Source organism: Lathyrus oleraceus, chromosome 5 (assembly GCF_024323335.1).
Source record: "Lathyrus oleraceus cultivar Zhongwan6 chromosome 5, CAAS_Psat_ZW6_1.0, whole genome shotgun sequence".
Classification (NCBI taxonomy): Eukaryota; Viridiplantae; Streptophyta; class Magnoliopsida; order Fabales; family Fabaceae; genus Lathyrus; species Lathyrus oleraceus.
Window position 1 is genome coordinate 169,494,000 of NC_066583.1, and position 22,275 is coordinate 169,516,274.

Here is a 22,275-nt window from a genome sequence, read left to right on the forward strand (position 1 = left end):
CTGTGACCACTATAGCTGATGTTAGTGGGTTGACCCGGAGCGGTCGTGTATTTTCTGCACCTGCTAAGGCTGTTCCTTCTGATACTGTTGAGCACCCGGTTGGGACCGCTGTGAATGTTCAGAATCCGGCACTTGATGTTGCCAAACCCTCCTTGTCCGTACAAAAGACTCCTGTTTCTTCAGTTGGCCCAAGCGGCATTGTTGATGAAGAATCTGATGAGATGCTGAGGCTCATCAGAAAGAGTGAGTACAACATTGTAGACCAGCTTCTACACACGCCCTCCAAGATTTCCATTCTTTCTTTATTGCTGAATTCAGAACCTCATAGGGAGTCTCTGCAGAAAGTCTTGGACCTGGCGTACGTTGATCATGACGTCACCCTTGAGCAGTTTGATAGCATTGTTGCAAACATCACCGCTTGCAACACTTTGAGCTTTTGTGACGCTGATCTCCCTGAGGAGGGAAGAGACCACAACATGGCTTTACATATCTCTATGAATTGCAAATCCGATGCAATGTCCAACGTGTTGGTGGACACTGGATCTTCTCTAAATGTATTGCCAAAATCCACACTCTCTCGTTTGTCATATCAAGGTCCTCCTATGAGGCAGAGTGGGGTTGTAGTGAAAGCATTTGATGGGTCGCGCAAGACCGTGATTGGGGAAGTTGATCTCCCTATCAAGATAGGACCAAGTGATTTCCAGGTTACTTTTCAAGTAATGGATATCCACCCATCATACAGTTGTCTCTTAGGCAGACCATGGATTCATGAGGCTGGCGCCGTGACATCCACCCTACACCAAAAGCTGAAGTTTGTCAAAAATAAGAAATTGGTCGTAGTAGGGGGAGAAAAGGCTCTCCTGGTCAGTCATCTGTCTTCTTTCTCGTACATTGACGCAGAGGATGAAGTTGGAACTCAGTTCCAAGCTTTATCTATTGATGAACCAATCGAGAAGAAGTCTCCTTCATTCACTTCCTACCGAGATGCGAAGCTGGCCATCGAATGTGGTGCAGTTGCTGGTTTAGGGAAAGTGCTTGAACTTGAAGATAACCGATCCCGGGCTGGCATTGGCTATGGTTCTGGGGCATGCAATGAGCAAGGTTTGTTCACAAGTGGAGGATTCATCCATGCTGATCAACCTGCAGAAGAGGAAGCTGCTGCTATCATTGAAGAAGAAGATACAGAAGATCTGAACAATTTTGTTATTCCTGGTGGTGTCTGCCACAATTGGGTCGCTGTAGATGTTCCTACAGTCATCCATAGATCAGAGTAAATTGTTCACTTTGTTTAAAACCCTTCTCCCATGCCAAAAGGAGAAGTGATGACATTGTTGGCAAAGCATTTAATACAATGATGTTTTCATTCAATTAATGCATTGTTAAACATTTGTTTTTCCATTTGTTTTCACTTTTTGCTTTTTTTGCATGAAATCATTGATCACAAAAAACCATGAAAAACAAAAACAGCTTTTTCATCTGCATAAATGATTTGCTTGTTTAAATTCAAAAGCTTTTCATTATCCAGAATCATTATGCAGGGATTTCTAAACCCATTGAACATAATGATCCAACGCCATCTCCCAATCCTGAATCCCTTGTATCTGGAGCAGAGGAAGATGATGTTGAAGGGGATTCCTGATGAAATTACCCGCCTTCTTGAGCACCAGAGAAGCTCATTCAGCTGTATCATGAGAATCAGCTAAACAGTCAAACTGGGGCATTGCAAATGCAATCAAATCAAATCAAAAAAAAAAAATCAAAAAAAAAAAATCAAAAAAAAAAACAAAAAAAAAAAAAAAAAAAGAGAAGAGGGTGAAAAATAAGAAAAATAAAAAAAAACAGGAAATTTTTTTTTTCTTTCAAAATTTTTCCAGAAAAAAGAAAAATTATACCCTCAAGTCCCTAGTTGACTGATGCTGAATGGATTCAGAGTCGTTATGACCAACTGAATTTAATTGAAGAGAAGCGTTTAACTGCCATGTGTCATGGTCAGTTATATCAGCAGAGAATGAAGAAAGCATTCGACAAGAAGGTCAAGCCTCGTGTGTTCCGAGAAGGTGACCTCGTGCTCAAGAAAGTTTTGTCTTTCGCGCCCGATTCCAGGGGCAAGTGGACTCCAAACTATGAGGGTCCATATGTTGTTAAGAGAGCCTTTTCAGGCGGTGCTTTGATGCTTACAACAATGGATGGGGAGGATTTCACTCGTCCTGTGAATTCAGATGCAGTTAAGAGATACTTTGCCTAGAAAAAAAGTATATGCAAATGAAAAAACAAATGAAAAAAAAACAGAATAGCTCGCTAAGTTGAAAACCCGAAAGGGCGGCTTAGGCAAAAATGAGCGTCTCGGTGGAGAACCCGCAAGGGTAATCCAGGCAAAAATTAGAGACTTGAAAAAAAGAATATATTTGCATCCCGCTAGATTGAGTACCTCACTCTGGGGCAATCTAGGCAAAAATTAGGGATTTGGCAAGTGACTGCATCCTGACAAGACTTTCTGGTTCACCAGTCGTCATTTCGTCAGAAGATTCTCGATTCGTCGTCAACTGAAGCTTCGGATACATCGAGATTCAAATTGGTAGAGAAAGGATCATTATGTTCAATGTAGCCCTCTTCCAATATATATCACTGATTTCAAATTTGTACAAATCTATGGGGTCTTGCCATTTGCAGGCTACCATTCCATCAAATCAATTTGAGCTTTTTATCCAATTATTTGCACTCTTATTTGTTTCAATTCAACAAATGTTTTGCATGTTTTAAATTGATAAAATGTCATTGTTTTAAACAAATCAAATTTTTCAAAAAAATTGTTTTAAACAAAGTGAACATTCACAAGATTGAAAGGATACTCAAGAATATCTCAGTGCTCTCCCGAGGGTGGCATGATTTCCAACAGGTAAGACATTTGTTCATATTCCTGGTTTGGTGGTATCTTCTTTCTTCGGATCTTTGTTGGGGTTGTTCCTCAGACAGAGGTGTTGTTGGGGTTGTTCCCCAGTACAGTCGCAAGCAGAGTGTTGTTGAAGACTTCGTTCTCTCCAGCAGCAGTTCTCCCCAGCATGGGTGTTTTATTGTGAAGTTTCGGCGGTTGATGGTTTGTCATCTTGGTGCCCCATCACTTTCTCCAGTGGGTCAATATCCCCAGACTTTATTTGTCTCCTCAGCGCAGTCATGAGTATAACTGATTGATTGATATTCCCCTCAGAGTCGCGAGTAGAGTTGTTATTGATATCCTCATCGGAGTCGCGAGCAGAGTTGTTATCACTCTTCCCAGTGCAGTTGCCAGCAGAATTGTCTGTTTCCTCAGCACGATCGCTTTCTTTTTAAAGACTCGGTAAGTCAGTGGTTTGATACCCGGTACTTTACCTTTTCCCCGGCGAAGCCGTCCGCGGATTTGCTGCTATCTCTCCATCACAGTGCTTATTTCTCCTCAGCAGAGCAGGATTTATTTTCCTATTCAGTGGTTGATTGGGTTGACATCCCAGTATTTCAACCATCTTTTCCTCAGCATAGTTTGCAGAATGTTTGTTGTGGCAGTTTTGCCTGTTGAATACTCCTTCAATCCCCAATATGGTCGGATGATGGCTCCAGCATCCAGAGAACGGATTAATTTCCTGACTGTTTGTGATCCCCAGTAGAGTGGCTTATATTGCAGAATCTACTTATTGTGATCAGTTTGTTGTGTATATTCTCCCCAAGTGGAGTGATTCGTTGCAGAATCTACTTGTTTGATCTGTCCTCCCTCAGTGGCTTGGTCCCAAGAGAGTAGCTGACAGTTTTCCCCAATAGAGTTTGCTTATGCAGTTAGATTCTATTTGGATGATTTCATTCTCCCTCAGTGGGTTGTTCCCCAGCGGAGTTATGTGGATTTGCTTCTACAGCAGTTCGTGCTTATGAACTTTTTGTTTCTCAGTCAACACTGGGATCCCCTGCAGATATCTCGGGTTTTCTCTTGTTCCCCTACAGATTTGTCTTGGTGGCCGTTTCGCCCGTTGTGACTTTCTGTACCCTGATTGGGTTGTTTCCTGATATCTCCGATTCTCTGCTTCTTCAGCAGTACCCGCAGATCTTTGCTTTACAGCATATAGATCTCCGCAGATTGGCTTTCCAGCTGGTTTTTCCCCTGGAAGTATAATACCGGACGTTTGATCCCTAAACCTGTTTGTGTTAGAATTGTCTGTTTTGTCAGCATTCATCAAACATAAATCACGCATATTCATGCATATTCATAAACATTCAGATATTCATGTTGCATTTCTCGCCATATATCTTTTGTTCGCCGTGTCTCCTGCTATGGTGATATAGATCTCTTTATAGATCTCCCCAAGCAGATGTCGGGTGTTTAAAATCTCTCCATATAGAGTCAACCCCCATAAGCAGAAAATGTGTCTGTCTTTCTTTCTGCAGTTCCCCACTGAGATATATCCTCGTGGATGACGGTTTCTTCCGTTTCCTCCCAACACATATATTGGGATGGATTTTCCTATTTGAGTTACATCCTCATTAGGACATGTCTTGATTCAGTCTGTTTTTTCGGATTATTCCCGAATTGGCTATTTGTCAGATATCTTGTGCTTCCCAGTGGGTTGTGCCCCAGCGGAATGTTTGTGGGCCCCTACCCTCATAATTGGTAGTTATAAGTCCTACTTTTCCTGGCTTTCTTGACAGAATTTGTGGTTATACACCTTTTATTCTCCAGCCAGATTTTTGGTTTTCTACCTCATACCGGTAGTTGTAAACCCTATTTTCCTGCTCACCAGCAGTTTGTGGTTTGTTATAAACCCTATTTTGGTTTCCCGTGCGGATTTGTGATTTGTTCTATCCCCACGTGGAGTTGTTGGTCTTCTACCCCGTATTCGGTAGATGTAAACCCTAATTTTGTGGTTATCTTCATCTGGTCTTTGATGTTGATTTTCCTTTGCTTGGATAAGTTGCTCAGATCAGCACTTATATCCCTAGCAAGTCTTTTGTGGATAATTGCCGTATGCTAGCAATTTTATCCCCAGCGGGTCCTTTCACCGTTTGCTAGTGATTTGTTCCCCAGATCATTGGTTGTATACCAATGTATCCCCAGCTAGTCCCTGTGGATAATTGCCGGATGCTTGCAAATTATCCTCAGCAGATCGCCTTTCATTCACCCTTTTGTTGGTAATGTCTGTTGCTCCTTTTGATTGGTCATCATTATATACCTATTCTGGTATCCCGATGCCTTTCTTTTCGGATTTTATCCTATAAACAACCCAGTAACCGGTTCAGGATAATCTTCCATGCGAGTATATTATTCACGGTCTGCCGGTAATGAATAATATGTCTCATGCGCTCTTTAGTTGGAATCCTTTGTTGATTTTCCCCGGCTGAGCAAGATTCGTATCCTTTGTAGAATCGAATATCCATCCTTTAACTAGTTTGTGTTTTGGATGATGAGTGTTTTGGAACACACACCAATTCACGTTTTTTGTCCATCCTTAAACAAGTCTGCTGTTCTAGCTTTCTTCAGGGTGATGAGTGTTTTGGAACACACACCAATTCACGTTTTTTGTCCATCCTTAAACAAGTCTGCTGTTCTAGCTTTCTTCAGAGTGATGAGTGTTTTGGAACACACACCAACTCACGTTTTTTGTCCATCCTTAAACAAGTCTGCTGTTCTAGCTTTCTTCAGGGTGATGAGTGTTTTGGAACACACACCAATTCACGTTTTTTGTCCATCCTTAAACAAGTCTGCTGTTCTAGCTTTCTTCAGGGTGATGAGTGTTTTGGAACACACACCAATTCACGTTTTTTGTCCATCCTTAAACAAGTCTGCTGTTCTAGCTTTCTTCAGGGTGATGAGTGTTTTGGAACACACACCAATTCACGTTTTTTCGCCATCCTTTAAACAAGTCTGCTGTTCTAGCTTTCTTCAGGGTGATGAGTGTCTTGGAACACAAACCAATTCACGATTTCGGATCTTATCCTATAAACAACCTACAACCCGGTTCAGGATAACTTTCCATGCGAGTACATTATTCACGTTTTGACGGCTATGAATAATATATCTCATGCACTCTTTTGTCGAACATTTTGTTTGTTTCCCCAACTGAGTAAGATTTGTATTCTTTGTAGAATCGAATATCCATCCTATAAACAAGTTTGCTTTCGCTCTCTTCAGGATGATGAGTGTTTTGGAACACACACCAATTCACGTCTTTGGTCGGTCACCTGTTACATACCTACAACCTGGTATCCTTGGTGTTCCTTCCTGAGTTTGTTCCCCTTATACCCGGTAACATCTCATTTTCTTTGGTACTTCCTCAGTGAAGTTTTCTTGTTGCTTCTCCCCAGGAGTCAGCTTGTGTCTCTCCAATGGATTTATTTTCCTTTGGAATTCTTTTCCCTAGTGTGAGTCCTTCACTCCCCAGCGAGTTCTCCAGTCTGTTTTCTATTTTTCCCTAATCAGAGTCGTGTCTTGTTCACGCCGTGTCAGTTTTGTTTATCCCCAACTAGAGTCTTGTCAGAGTCTCTGTTCCTGGTGAGTGTATTACTCTGATGGATCGTCTTTTCTCCTGTGTGAATCATATTCCCCACAGAATTTGTGTCTTTTGCATGCATACATTTGCATCATGAGGTCTCTTAGGGACCAAAATTTGTCTCATTATTGTTATTTAAGCCCATTCTACCGCGTCGAGATGAAGATTTCTAAACTTCACTTCTCCGGCTAGAATGACCTTAAATAGGGGCATCTGTAAGACCCCAATTTTGGCCCTAAGATCCCTCATGGCCCATATCATATCATATCATGGCCTCAAGGATCCTTGCATGCCCTAGTTTCCCTCCTAGTGGGTAGGTTGCTTTGTGAGTTGGTTCTTGATCACCAAGCATTATCTTGCCTTTGTATATCTTTGCTTTTCATATGTTATCAACCAAAAAGTACAAAAATATTGTCATTCTAACCTTTTTGCTTGCAGTTGAAGCAATCATCAGCAATTAGGTCAAAGACAGTCAACAGTCAGTCAAAGCAGTGGATGGTGGCCATTCTTGCAGAATTTGGGCACCATGATCAATAATCAAGAGTTCATATGACTTGGGACATCATTTGAAGTCAAGGTCTCAAGGAATTAGGGTTTGGAATTCATCAAAAATGCTCCAGTCACCCAAAACCCTAGAAAAGTCAAACTTGGTCAACTGTGGATTTAATCAGTGATTTGATGGATGGAATTGATTTGAAGGAGCTCATTCATGTCCATACAAGCCTCATCTATCATGCCAAACCTCATCATGGAAGAATTTGAAGTCAAACAGAAAATTTCCAGAAATAGAAAGTGGACCTGTAATTTCAACTGCCAAAAATGGAAACTTCTTGATCTTAAACTTACATCATGATACAAGCTCCAAATGAATTTTTGCCCAACATGAAAGTTGAAGATCTTGTTCTCCCATTTTCAAAAAGTCCAAGAACTCCCAAATCCCATGCATGGTTTGCAAGATATGATCAATTCAATTTCAAAAATTTGTGAACTTCAAAGAGCCATATCTCATGAACCAAAAGGCCAAATTTGATGGGGTTTTTTCCTACAAGCTCCATTTGTTCCCCTCTTTCCAAAATATAAACATCATGTACCAAAACCTTGCCAATCAAAATGGCATTTTTTGACTTGTTCCATTTAAAATTCAAGTGGACCAAAAGTTGACTTTTTGATTTGGCTATTTTTAAACAATTTGGACAATTGGGAATTGTTTGGCATGTCATTTACAACTTGTTCACAAGCCCAATTCGTGCAGAATTGCACACCTCCATATCCACTTGTCCAAAATTAGCAATTTGCATTTCACTTCATTTGAGCTAATTTGGTTTAGCATTTCATTAGCCAAGTTAAAACAGTCATATAAAACCTTATTTTCTGCACAAACCAACCCTAGCTGCAGCCTCCCAAGACAGAAACTCTCTCATTTTCTCTCAATTCCATTTTTCACATTTGAGAATTTTCTGACCAAAGCTTCAAAGACCACGAGTTCTCTTCTTTGTTTCATGCTCTAGCCATCATTTGGAGCCTTTTTCAAGCATCATTCATCACCTGTACTGCAGCATCAAGTTCTGTTTTTCCAAGCATACAACAATGGCAAATCGAGCTTTGAAGGTTTCCAAGCAGCATTGAGCTAAGCTACCTCAAGAATCCATCATCTCAAAGCATTGTGGAGATCTGTTTGAGCTTACAACATTCAAACAACACTGTTCCATCGAATTTCTTCAAATCAAGTGTTTTTTTCGACTTCTTTGTTTTTCCAAATGATGCTATGCCATGTGTAGTCCTTGCATTGCTGAGTGTTATGAACCTAGAATCGTGTTAAATGGTTGAGTTATGTGGAAGAAATCTGATTTTAAAGTGTCATGTTCAAAGTTATTTTTGTATGATTCTTCTGTTTTAGTTCGATTTGATGATTATGGCTGTTGGAATATGCATGAGTGATGCTTGTTTGTCGTGTTGGTATGTATTATTTCACTTTCTGGGCACACTTGTTCTTCACGATTTTGAAGAAAGATGATGAACACATGCTGTTCATGTTAAACCCTAGCTCTGCTCAGAATTTTCCCAGAATCTATGTTTGGTTTGTTGTTATCTGATGTTGCATGATGATAGTGTTTCATGGCCATGTTTAATTGTTGATTCTGGTATGTTTGTTGTTCATGATTGATGGTCGAAAATGAAGATCAAGTTGCCCTGCTGTTCATGTTAAACCCTATGGATTTGCCCAGATATTTGCATGAATCTTGTTTTGTTTGTTTGTGTTATGATGCTGCGTGAATATCAATGCCATGTTGTATGAATATTTCTGTTGGAAATCTGTTGTTTGATGATGAACCATGAACTTGAAATGCTGTGGCTGCTGCATAAACCCTAAGGGTTTTGAACCCAGAACACGATTGGTTGTTTTGTTTGATTTTTCTGCGTGAGTACTGTTCCATTGGGAATCAACCAATGAGAACATTTCGTTGCCTGGCCCTTAAGCTGTGCGTTTTGATTAATGAGGGGGATAATCACGAAAATGCCATTCAGTCAACTTGTTTGACCACCATACCATGCTATGTGTTCATGTTTGGTCCAAATTGTTCATCAACTCACCAAATTCATTTCTCTTTCATTTCAACTCCAAAATTCATGAGATTTTTTGCATCTTGTCCTGTTGAATGTCTACTTTTTTATCATGATTTTTATTGAATTTTTGGTTGGCTGGATTTTAAATGGTATTAGGTTTCTTGTCATGTATGCTTATTTGATACCTTTTGCCAATCCTTTTGTGAAATAATGATGATGCATCCAATGACCCTGAAATTTTTGTGGCTATTCTACACTCATTCATGTTCATTTTGATATAAAGTTTTTGCATTTATCATATGTGGTTGTTGAGATATGAATTTCTGAAGTAGGGTGTGACAATTTGTGTCACACCATTGATATGCAAGTTCATGATTTTTGTTGACATGCTTCCTGACCTTCAAATAATGTGAAATTTTGCATGAGCCTTCTCTCATATGTCTAGTTTATGTGTGAATTTTCCTGGAATTAATTATGCCATTTCCAAATTGTTTGAGATTTTATCCCCTGTTTGACCAAAATGTTGACTTTGTGTGACACATTTTGCCAAATCCTTTGTGAAATTCTCATATCTTATTGGATGATCATGAAATTTTACATGTGCATACTAGACATCTTGAGCTTTGCATTGGTGTTGATCCCATCCATTTCTCATCTGTTTTCATTTTGTTATGATTTTTTGAAGTTGACCCATGAATGTTTGACTTCTTTGTGCATGCTTGAAATTGTGTTGACTTCCTGATTTTATTTGACTATCTTCCCATGATCCAATTGAGCTGAAATTTCATATGCATGCTATGTTATGGATTGTGATTGAGTATGAATTATTTCATAATTTTTGGAATTGATTATGTTTGGGTTTGAGCTTGGTCTTGCTGTTGACCTTTTGTGTGCTCCCTCTTGCCATGTTTTGACTTCTTTGGTCTATAAAATGATGTTGATGAATGATATAAACTTGAAACCAATTGGGTTGGCTTCTTAAATGTTTGAACTTGACTTTAGTTGACTTTCATTTGCTGTTTTGACTTTTATCATTTATTTTTGACCCTAGGCTTGCCCTAGTGGTCTCTTGGCTTATGTTGAGTTCATTTGTTTCAGGTTAAGCAATAATGCCTCAAAGAAACCATTGCAAATTTGATTGAGCTTGATTATATATCATGTGCTAACCTTTGTTTTGTAGGTGGTATGACTCATATTATTTGAGTCTTGTGCTTTGCACACTTGTTTCTCTGTGTTGACTGTTGAGTCCATTCCTCTTGTTTTAACTGTTGAACTGTTTACTGATTAGTTTGACTATTTCAGGTACCCTTAGTTGCTTAGTTCTTTGAACTTGCTTTGCTTTGCTATTTAGCAATTTGCTTTGAGGTAATCCCTCTTTCTTCATGTAGTCTGGAGACCCGGCTTGTTATTTGGCCGGGCAAACTGTCTGAAGTCCTCCTTAAGAGGCAATGCTTGTGTGTGTTTAAAATTGTCCCAAGCAGGAAAAGTCCTTCAAGTAAGGCAATTGGTAGATCAAAGGGATAAGCAACCTATCCCCTACTATTCAGTGAGTCTTCTCTTTGCTCCCATTACATGGTTGTAGCATTGAGATCAAAACCCAAAATCTATCGAGTCAATAATGTGGAAAGAGCTCCATCTTTCTGAGCTCCCACACTTTCTAATATGCTCTCCCTGATCAGGGATAAGAGCAATGAGGCACACCCCTCATCTCCTTTCATCTGCTTCACCTTAGCCTCTCAATGGCAAGGTTAAGAGCAACTTTTTACCCTATTCCAGTTGGCCTCAGTGCCTAACCCTCTTGTGTGAGCCTCCTTGTTTGGCTATAGAGTGTGCTGTTTGTTATTCATTGATTGATTGATTACTTCATATGCACATGCTTGCTTGTATGCTCTATGCATTTATCATCATTTATTGCTCATCAATGCATAATCATCTCATTTGTCTTTGTGACATTATCATTGTTGTTTGCCCATTGAGGACAATTGTAAGACCATTCATTGGCCATTGCTCCTATGATATGGAAGTGAGTATAAGACCATCACCTTGGCCACTCATCTTATCTTTGCTTGATGCGTTTGATTGTACGTGAGGTTGCAGTTATAAGTCCCTGTAAGTTGGCATCTGCTTTCCTGTGATCATAAGTTGGTTTATCTGTTTGTATGTGAGGTTGCAATTATAAGTCCCTGTAAGTTGGCATTTGCTTTCCTGTGATCATAATTTGGTTTATCTGTTTGTATGTGAGGTTGCAATTATAAGTCCCTGTAAGTTGGCATTTGCTTTCCTATGATCATATTGTTGCTTTTGTTCTTGTATGTGAGGATCTATTGTAAGTCCCTGTAATGTGGCATTGGTATTCCTATGAGCATATGTGCAGTTGACCTAAGTCCAGATAGATTGGCAGTTAACTTCCATTTCTCATTTTTGTTTTCTTTTGAGGAGATTAGTGTAAGACCATTGAGTGGCTTCTGATATCCTGTTCTGTTTTAGGAGACTGGTGTAAATCCATCTATTGGTATCCGGTATCCACCTTTTATTTCTTTGTTTGAGGAGATTAGTGTAAGACCATTGAGTGGCATCTGATATCCAGTTTTATTTTAGGAGATTGGTATAAGCCCAGTGATTGGCATCCGATATCCGCTTTTCTTTCTTCTTTGTTTGTTATTATCCATTGCTATTCCAAAGGACACACTTGAATCATCTTCTATATGATCTCAAGAAGTGAACCTCCTGAGAAGTTTTACTTTCCATCTTCATCCATTCATCCTCATTGTGTCCTAAACCTTTTCACACTTTGATTTCAGACTTGACATAGATATTGTGCAAACATCTTCATGTTTTCTAACTAAAAACCTGGACTCAAGTCCTTGACTTTTTTCAAACTCCATTTCATAATACTTCTTTTGAATCAATCTTAATCATACTTTGACTCCATTTTCATAATCACAAACAATTAACTTCACCCATTCACTTGTTTTGGCTTTGTCCATTGTTAATCTTTTCATGCATTAGCCATAGGTTTCAATTATCATTGTGGTTGATGTAAATCTTGCCTATCCTTAGTGAGTCGACAGTAAGACTTCCGTACTGAAAACAGGGCTAACCCCTCTAGTACGTCGAAGCTATCCTCGCATGGTGGATGTTGGTCTTGGTCGAGTTTTCTCCCATTGATAATGAAAAGCCTCAGTGCTTGTGTTTAAAATTGAATCCACCAACTTTTGGAAATCTTTTAGCCGAACTACGGCGTTTTGATCCTTACCTTTGATGGAAGGTACGTAGGCAGCGGGTTCATCCGTTCAAACCCAATAACACAAAAATAACTAACTTGTACATTCTTTTTCTCATCATCCAAATCATGTTTGCACAATACTTATGTCATAACAAATAACAATTTAATACAACAAGTGTGAAAAGGGCTCCCTAGGAGTACCTAGGACGTAGTGGGTGCCTAACACCTTCCCATTGCGTAATTTACCCCTTACCCAGACTCTCTGATCTTTTTATTAGTTTTCTACGTGTAAAACTTCTTAGGCTTTTGTTCGCTTTTTAGCCAGTCCTTTGGATAAATAAAAGTGCGGTGGCGACTCGAAAATTTCAATGTATTTCTTGCTTATGGTTTAATCAATAAATCATATAGCGACGAATACACCGCTACATGGGTGAATTTGGAAGAGTGGGTATCGTTAGGTTTTGCATGTGGGCACATGTTTTAGTATGTATGCCATGCCTTGATATGTGGATCCTTGCCCCCTGACTTTGAATTTTGATACCCTTTTGATGCATGTGTTTGACAAGAGGTTTAGGCCTCCTACACTTGGTTGCTTTTTGTGAGCTCTTTTTGTGAATTTTAATGGCATGATTCATGTGGTTACATTTTGATTTGGGGCAACTCTTGATTGCACCCTATCTTGTCACTCTAACCTGTTTGTTGAGTTTTTTGTGAGGGCTCACATGACTCCTGAAAGGATAGCTTGCTTGGCATTCCACTTTATTTGTGGGATACCATTTGGAGATTTATTCCGATTACCTGTATTGACTTGCTTTCTTTGATGGTGCCAGCTCGAAAGATCTCTGGGTTTCTTATTTCTTTAGCTGTTATTACTTCGAATCTTTATCCGTGTGGTAGATCTCTTGATCCTTTATCTTTCCCGCATTTTACCGCTTTCTTAGCTGGAAGACCTCGATAGGAGGCAATGTTTTCTTTTGTTTGTTTACTTTTGTGCCCAAAGACCTCCAAAAGGAGGCATCAGTGCTAAAGACCTCCCTGAAGAGGCAATTGACGGATAAAAGGGATTAGTAATCAATCCCCCGTTATTCAGTGTGTCGTTCTTTATGCTCGCACTACGTGCTGATGCTTCAGAACAAAAGCCCAAGATCTTTTGTCCAGCCAGTCAGTGGAGAGGGTTCCACCTTTCTGAATCCCCACTTTTTGTCATGAGCTCACCCTGTCCAGAGTTAAGAGCTATGAGGTCTTATCCTCATTACCCTTTTGATCTGTTCACCCTGACGTTCAATGTCAGTGGTTAAGAGCCCATTTGATTACCTATTCCATGGCTTGTTTGTCGAGGTTGATATGACCCCTCTTGACTAAAGCCCTACCCATGTAGGTTTGAGCCCCCTTGGTGGCATTTTACTTTATGCAGGTTTGTTTTGTATGGTGTGATCGTCTCCCCAGAGGATTGCTAGGCTTCGTATAGTCTCTCGTTTGCATGTCAATTAAGGTAGCACTGTTCCTTCGTCTAGGACTTCCTTTTTTGCATGAGTATTCCTAAAACCCAAACAAACTCATTGATTTTTCTTCTCCTAAGAACACGTTAACTCCTTCTACTACATGCGAGTAAGTCTCCAAAGGTCGAGCATCCGGTAGATTGCGTAGTAACGTCGTTCATCTAAAAAACACAACCCTTAACCCGTAGTTAGCCGAACTACGGTTTGCTCTGATTCTCATTCCAGATGAGATACGTAGGCATAAGACGCGATGTCTTAGCGAGCACACTCCTCTTTAGCCCATAGGCAGCCGAGCTACGAAGACTCTGATTCTCATATCCATATGAGATACGTATGCAGTGGATGCGATATCCGTGCGAGTCATTTTCTTTGACCCCCTCTTTTAGCAAATAATACATTAGATAAACCCACACCCTTTAGACAAGAACAACAAAAGTGGATCTCGTAGAGTACTACGGATGCGTAGGGGTGCTAATACCTTCCCTTCGCATAATCAACTCCCGAACCCAAGATTTGGTTGCGAGACCTTGTCTTTTCCTTTCCTTTTTTTCCAGGTTTACTTCGAGCGTTTCCTTCCCCTCCTTTGGGATAAATAACGCACGGTGGCGACTCTTTTGTCATTTCTTTCTCGCCGGTTGTTTTTTCGCATCTCCTTTTTCAGGTTGCGACACCACTCCCTCGTGTTCTTGCGCCATACCCTGCACCTCTGACCTCGCCAAAGCGGTTTTCCAATACAAACACATGGAATGTGTCATATGCTTTCTGAAAGAATTGAACGATTATGTGCACAACATTTAGACTCAAATATTACTCCTAGACCTTATTCCTAACATCAACCGTGTATACTCGTTTATTGCTCAACAAGTAGTGCACACACCTCTTGCATTAAGCATTGAGTCCAATGTCCGCTTTTCCAACAACTCTAATTCCAATGGACGTGATAAAGGCATAGGTCAATCCAAATCCACCATGATGTGTACAAAATATCACAAGACCAATCATATTGTGGATACCTGCTATTTCAAACACGACTTTCCTCCAGGATATCGCACCAAGAACAACCGACAATCTTCCTATACTAATGCTAAATCCAATAACTCTTCAGAGAAACCACCTGGCATCTCCAAACAAGACTACCATAATCTTCTCTTTTTGCTTCAAGAATCAAGGTAAGATAATGCAAACAAATTCCTGGACAGCATAGTCTCCACTGACACATCCCATGTCATCTCAGGTATCTCCAATTCATGTAATGATTTAAAGCATTTTTCTCTGTGGATACTTGACTCAAGGGCATCTGATTATGTATTCCCCCATATCCAATGTTTTTCCACACTTATTATTATTGATCCCATCACCATTCACTTTCCCAATGGTCAAACTATCACCACCCATTTCTTTGGCACCATCAATCTTGACACACATCTTCAACTACATAACACTTTTTACATACCTGAATTTAAGTTTAGTCCAATTTCTATTTCTAAACTCTGTCAAATCTTAAAATATGTTATACACTTCTCACACAACTCTTGTCACATTCAAGATGTGTTTACCAAGACAATGATTGAACAAGTGGTTCCGCACAATAATCTTTACATCCTTCACAAAGCATCCATTTCCAATCACCTCATTTGTAATAACATCAATCTTAGTAATCATATACCTTGTAATAATGACTATGCTTCTAAGAATAATATTTTTAATATGTGACACCATCGTCTAGGTCACCCTATAATGAGGTTTTACTCACCATCTCATAATTTTCCTCATATCAAATATAATAAAATTATGCTTTTTCATTCTTGCCATCTTGCCAAACAATGTAGACTTTCATTTCCTGATAGTAATTTGCATTCTTCTCATATTTTTGAGTTAGTGCATGTGGACATTTGGGGGACCATTACCATTCAATCTTTAGATGGTTTCCAATATTTTTAACTATTGTTGATGATTTCTCTCGTTATACATGGACTTTTTTAATGCGTAACAAATCTGAAACTAGAGAACATATTAAACATTTCATTGCTTATTGTCACACTCAATTTTCTTGCAAAATCAAAATCATTCGTAGTGACAATGGCACTAAATACATTATGCCTACTTTTTATTCATCATTAGGAATCATTCATCAAAGAAGTTGTGTTGAAACACCTCAACAGAATTCTGTTGTTGAGAGAAAACACAAACATCTTCTAAATGTCACTAGTTCTCTTTTTTTCATGCACATCTTACTAAATGTTTTTGGTCATATGTTGTTTACCATGCTACTTATTTGATAAATAGAATTTTTAGTCCCACCATAGACAACAAAACACCATATGACTTACTCTTCCACGAACCACCATCCTTTGATCACATCAAAACATTTGGTTGGCTTGACTTTGCCACAACCTTAACTAGAAACAGGGATAAACTCGACCTTAGAGCTCAAAAGTGCATCTTTATTGGATATCCCAATGGCATCAACTGATTCCTCCTATTCAACCTCCACAATAGATCCATCTTAACCTCTAGAAACTGCATTTTTTTATGAAAGCGCATTCCCTTATAACATCCCCACCCCACATCATCCCAACAACCATCTTATTGACAATGAACATCCAAATACTTTCATCTTTGAATTTTCATCCAACATTTATGACAACCCTACCCAACCTCACCTCTTACAACTTCAAATCCCACACCCCCTTCTAGCACTAAACTTGCCACTATACAAAACTCTTCTCCTCATAATTCCATCAACATTTTAGACCCCCAATCTCCCTCAACCCCACCACATTCCCATATTATCCCCCTGATAACCATAGAAAATCTACAAGATCCATTAAAGAACCTACATATCTATCTGACTTCGTTTGCAACATCTCTCATACCCCTATCACTTATGACATTTCCAACTTTCTTACATACTCAAACACTTCACCTCATATTACACATTCATTTCTGCCATCACCACTACTCGTGATGCCACCTCTTACAAACAGGCTGCCAGCCAACCTGAATGGATCAAGGCTATGGATAATGAAATCCAAGCCCTTACCACCAATAAAACCTGGATCTTCACCAACCTTCCCCCATGTAAGAAAATCATTAGCTGCAAGTGGGTTTACAAAATCAAATTCAATGTTGATGGAACTATTGAACGACATAAAACATGTTTAGTTGAAAAAGGTTTCACATAAATTGAAGGTATCAACTTCTTTGACACTTTTTCTCCCGTTGCAAAACTCACTGTAAGGTTAATTCTTGCCCTTCCCTCCTCTTTAATTTGTATCTTCACCAACTAGATGTCCACAATGCTTTTCTTTATGATTTAGATGAGGAGGTTTATATGTCCTTACCACAAGGCATCAAACCAACTCATCCAACCCAAGTTTGTAAATTGTTAAAATCCCTTTATGGACTAAAACAATCTAGTTGACAATGGTTTGCAAAACTTACCACTGTTTTAACATCCAATAATTTTCAGCAATATTCTGCAGACCATACCCTCTTTATTCAATAGTCCACTGATTCTTTTACTATGATTCTGATTTATGCCGATGACCTTGTTATTGCATGTAACAATCTCAAGTTTATCAACAACATCAAAGTAATTCTTCAACAACATTTCCACATTAAGGACATGGGCACCCTCTAGTATTTTCTAGGTCTCGAAATTGCCAGATCGAAAGTAGGAATCAACATCTGTCAACGAAAGTACGTGCTAGATTTACTGTCACAAATCGGTTTACTATGATATAAACCAGCTACTACCCCCATGTCCATAGATACCAGACTCAAACTCAATGATGACACACCTCTCTCGGATCCTACCTCCTACATAAAACTTGTTGGGCAACTCACCTATCTTCTCAACACCATACCCGACATTGCATACGCAATTCAACAATTAAGCCAACACATGAGCAACCCCACTAACCTTCATCAAGTTGTTTCCTTTCGCGTCCCTAGGTACCTTAAAGACTCACCCGCCCATGGCCTTTTCTTTCCATCTTCTTCCCCTCTACAACTCAAAGCTTTCTCTGATTCTGATTAGACCACCTGCCCAAATACCCGAAAATTGGTCATTGGATTCTGCATCTACCTTGGTCATTCTCTAATTTCATGAAAATCAAAGAAGCAATCAACCATATCTCGCAGCTCCACGGAGACTGAGTATCGTGCCATGACCTCGACGGTTTGCGAATTACAATGGCGCAACAACATTCTAGAAGAACTTCGACTACCCTTCATTCAACCGTCCCTTATGTACTCCGAAGCACCTCTGCTAGACACGTTACCAATAACCCATCCTTTCACGAGCGAACAAAATATATCGACCTAAATTGTCATATCGTTCGAGAAAAACTTCAACATGGCCTCTTTCTATAAGTGGCAGACATCTTCACAAAGCCCCTTGACTTGAAGCCTTTCTGCACTAATCTATCTAAGCTTGGAGTTCAAACTATCTTCTCTCGAGCTTATGAGGGACATTAAACTGCACCATTACACACTAGATATTTAGTTATCGTTAGCTTTATTATTTGTTATCTAATGTTAGTATGTGTATATATATATATATATATATATATATATATATATATATATATATATATATATATATATATATATATATATATATATATATATATATATATATATATATATATATATATATATATATATATATATATATATATATATATATATGAACCTTTTCTGAAGTGTAGTTCTTTGTAACAATTCATTTTTCATTAATATCATTCAAAGTCCAATGAGCCTTTCTGCTTCAAGATCCATGATCTTGCAATAATCTTAAAGATACTAGAACTCTATTTCTTACCATCACTTGGATGATGAGATCACGAACTCTTCACAAAGTCTCCTATATAGGAGGAGAATGTGGCTTAGAAATTTTAAGAGAGATAATGGATAGTCATGTAATATTGTACTAAAAAAGAGAGTCATGTTATAGCACTTGAAAAAAAATTAGAGTGATGTCATATTGTACCTCTACCTGGATAAAAAGAAGGAAAGTAATCATAGTGAAGGGAGAAACTCTTTTTATAACGTAAAAACATTAAACATAAACATGTACACAAACATAAGTCAAGAACTCAAACACTAGCATGTTAAAGTTGATGAATCTATTTCATCGGTTCTTCTGAATGAGAATATACACACCATGTCCTGGCTCAACAATCATATTGTAAGCAGGAGAATGCTTATAACTAGGAGACAAAGAGAAGCTGAACTTAGAGACAATAAGGGCTAGCACAACCTTTAGTTCAACCATTGCAAAGTTCTTCCCCACACACAATCTAGTGCCTATTCCAAATGGCACATAGGCTTGTGGAAACTTGATAGCCTTAGAAACACCCTCACTGAACCTTTCTGGGTTAAACTCATTTGAATCTGGTCCCCAAATTTCAGGATCTCTGTGCAAAGTTGGTATCAGTGTCCATAAACAAACACCTTTTGGAACATTTAGGCTTCCAATTTGGATATCTTCATATGCTTCCCTTGATACAAAGGCTGCTGGTGGATATAATCTTAGCACTTCTTGAATCACCATAGTCACCTGTAACAAGTAAAATCCAATGGTTCATAAACTGGGAGTACATATATGCTCTTTAGCACCGACACTTCAAAAAAAATCCAGTGTTGACGTGTTTGTGTCAGTGTGTCTGATGTTCGTGTCTGTGTCTGTGTCAGTGTTTCACAGCAAACATGTATGTATTTTTAATGAAATCAAATTGAGAGTCCATACCGTTTTCAAAAGAGGGAGAGAATCTGCATCTGGTATGCCATTGGGGCAATGTTGAGCAACCTCAGTCCTAATACGAGTTTGCCATTCGGGGTACAAAGCAAGAAGCATCAAACACCAAGAAGCTGCAACAGCAGTAGTTTCATGACCAGCAAAGTATATGTTTTTGCAGTTATCCACAATGAACTGCTTTGAGAAATCCTTCCCCAAACTTTGATCACTCATTGCTGCTTCCAGCAGTAACTGCATCAAATCCTTCTCTGACGAGGATTCTCGCTTCCGTTCCTCCACTAACTCCCATATCAGTGACTCTATCTCTTTCTCCAAACTACTAATCTCATTTTCCTTCTTCGTCCGAAATTTCAGTTTCTCCCTGCAGACATGAGTTATCAATCAGTTTTCTATCTCATTAAACACACATTGTTATATTTATCGACACGTAACTAACCACATATTTAATTGAATTCAAATATAATCGACTTACAGGAAACCGCTCTGTCCAAAAAGGAAGCCATGGTTTGACATGATCTTTTGGATGCTTCTAAGCTTCAAGAAAACTTCTTTTCCCTTAGAATAAGAATGTCCAAAACAAACCCTTGAAATAACATCAGCTGAAAAGCCTCTCAAATCAGCATCAACTTTAACTTCTGCTGTGGCACCACCACCTTGCTCCTCAATAATTTGTTCCCATTTTAGAAGTAATGGCTGTGCTGACTCTATCATAAGCCCCACCATACCCTGCCACAAAAGCCAATGCATAAATTCCACATATTCACTGTCCCTACCATGTTACCTTTCCATTCTCCTAAGATACTGTATCTATAGATTTAGCCAGAGGAAAAATGATTCCTCAAACTCGAGGCCGAAACAAACAGGTAGTGGTGGAGGGACATCCCTTTCCATTTTATGATCATAGAACATGATAGACTTTATAGCTTCTTTTAGCTTGTGGTGCTAAATGCATATAAATTGATTCAACTTATTGCTATCCAGCTCGAATATAACTAACTGTCTACGGTGTATAATTAATCTACTACGACACTCTTCTAGTTAGCTTATCAACTATCTGCTGTTTTTTTTATCAAACCGAGGTGAAATTCATAATCTAGACTAGTACTAATTAATCAAAGAATGAGAAATTTAAGTTGAACAAGGTTGAGGAATTTATAGATAGATACCTTAACTTTGTCCATGAAAAACTCAGCTGCAACAAGCTTTCTCTGTTGTGCCCAACTATGACCATTGGCTCTCAAAATCCCATTACCAAGCATTGGTGAAAGTTTGTTAGTAATATAAGAAGGCTTACCTAAACTCAAAGTGATGCATTGGTTCATTTCCTTCACGAGATCCGGTTCGTTTACGTAAAGGTGTTGCTTCATCCCTATCGAGTAAGTGTACACTAAACCTGCAAAATAGTATGATTAACAATTCTTTCATGACTGTTGTAAAATGACTATTAGCATCACTTGAAAATCCAATGATTTTAAAAATGTTTTAAAAAGAAAGATTTGGAAGAATATATGTATCATTTTGTGTCCATGGATTATTACTTTTCAAAGTCTGAATTAATATCTAGAATGAAGGTGATTCGTGGAAAATCAATGTATGCTTTTCCACTTTGTATCCACTAGAAAACCAACTAGGAATGTCCAAAAAGACAGTGTTGTCACATCTTAAAATTAAGGAAGCACTAAAACTATACATTAGACTTTTAAGAAACAAACAAACACTACCAAAACTATCAACCGAGATAACTTAACTTGATAAAGCAAAATTAAATCAGCTATGCTACTCATCCTAACCGATGAATTAATTGATTTTTTTTCAATAATCTATTCTACTGATGAGTTAAGTGTGAACAATGAAACTGGAAAGAATAATGAAAAAAAGAAGAGAAGGGTTATATATACCGTATTGTTTCCTCCACTGTTGAAAAAATGGGAAGAGTGCTGCAGAATAATCATGAGCTAGAAACTGATCATAATTTGGTTTGGATAAGCTAGCTTGTGATTTGATTCTCTGCATATCAGGTAGATTCCCATGTAGAAAAGAAGAAGGTGGAGGCCCTTTAATACCTTGCATTTGGAGCTTCCTTCTAACCCTTTGAGATTTATACCACAAATTGCCATAAACATAAATTATCCAGCTGAAAATACCTACAACAGCAAGTGAAGAAGCTAGTTTCAAACCAAAAGAAAACACTTCCTCCATTTCTATTCCTCTCCACTCTCTCTCTCTTTGACTCTAACACAGTGCTTGCTTGCTTGCTAGCTAGCTAGCTACAAGAATACATTAATATATTATTTCTAAGAGAGAGCAAAAGCTGATTATTTTGTCGAGTTGCAGAAACTTATATGCATGTATTTAGCATATATAGAGCAGGCTCCACGATAGCAAGATTTTTGTAATGGTGACGCGTAAGCATTTTGTTTGGGAAGTGGACACAAGAAAATGTGAATATAAGGACAAGAACATGAGGAGACACTATGCAAGAGGCATGCATCAATGTATAGCATGATGGATAGGGACCAATGTGTACATGAACCGACCAGTCATGTCATACGTACAACCAATAAACAAATGATGAACATATGTTTTGTACTTTTGTTTATTAAATTATAAACTCAAAAGATATAACATCCACACACTACTCATACATTGTAGGCATTTAAATAGGAAAATAAATAACTGTATAATCACAACTTCAAATAAACTAAGATACTTTCC

At 38.6% G+C, this 22,275-nt stretch overlaps 1 protein-coding gene across 1 annotated transcript; it reads right to left on the reverse strand.

Annotated features, from left to right (window-relative positions):
* Positions 1–18,818: 18,818 nt before the first annotated feature.
* LOC127080947 (cytochrome P450 714A1) lies at positions 18,819–21,960 on the reverse strand. The gene is made up of 5 exons (XM_051021231.1): positions 21,459–21,960; positions 20,727–20,953; positions 20,033–20,286; positions 19,552–19,921; positions 18,819–19,362 (listed from the first exon to the last, which is right to left on the reverse strand). The coding sequence occupies exons 1-5, from the start codon at positions 21,757–21,759 to the stop codon at positions 18,934–18,936; spliced, it is 1,581 nt and encodes a 526-aa protein (XP_050877188.1). The 5' UTR covers positions 21,760–21,960; the 3' UTR covers positions 18,819–18,933.
* Between the last annotated feature and the right edge of the window lie 315 nt (positions 21,961–22,275).

Bases quoted from the DNA above. Each gene is read 5' to 3' on its own strand.
- LOC127080947 (XM_051021231.1), bottom strand. From the start codon at position 21,759: ATGGAGGAAGTGTTTTCTTTTGGTTTGAAACTAGCTTCTTCACTTGCT. The intron at 20,954-21,458 runs GTATATATAACC...ACTATTTTGCAG, and splicing joins ACAGTGGAGGAAACAATACG to GTTTAGTGTACACTTACTCG. The intron at 19,363-19,551 runs GTATGGACTCTC...TACTTGTTACAG, and splicing joins CTCTCCCTCTTTTGAAAACG to GTGACTATGGTGATTCAAGA.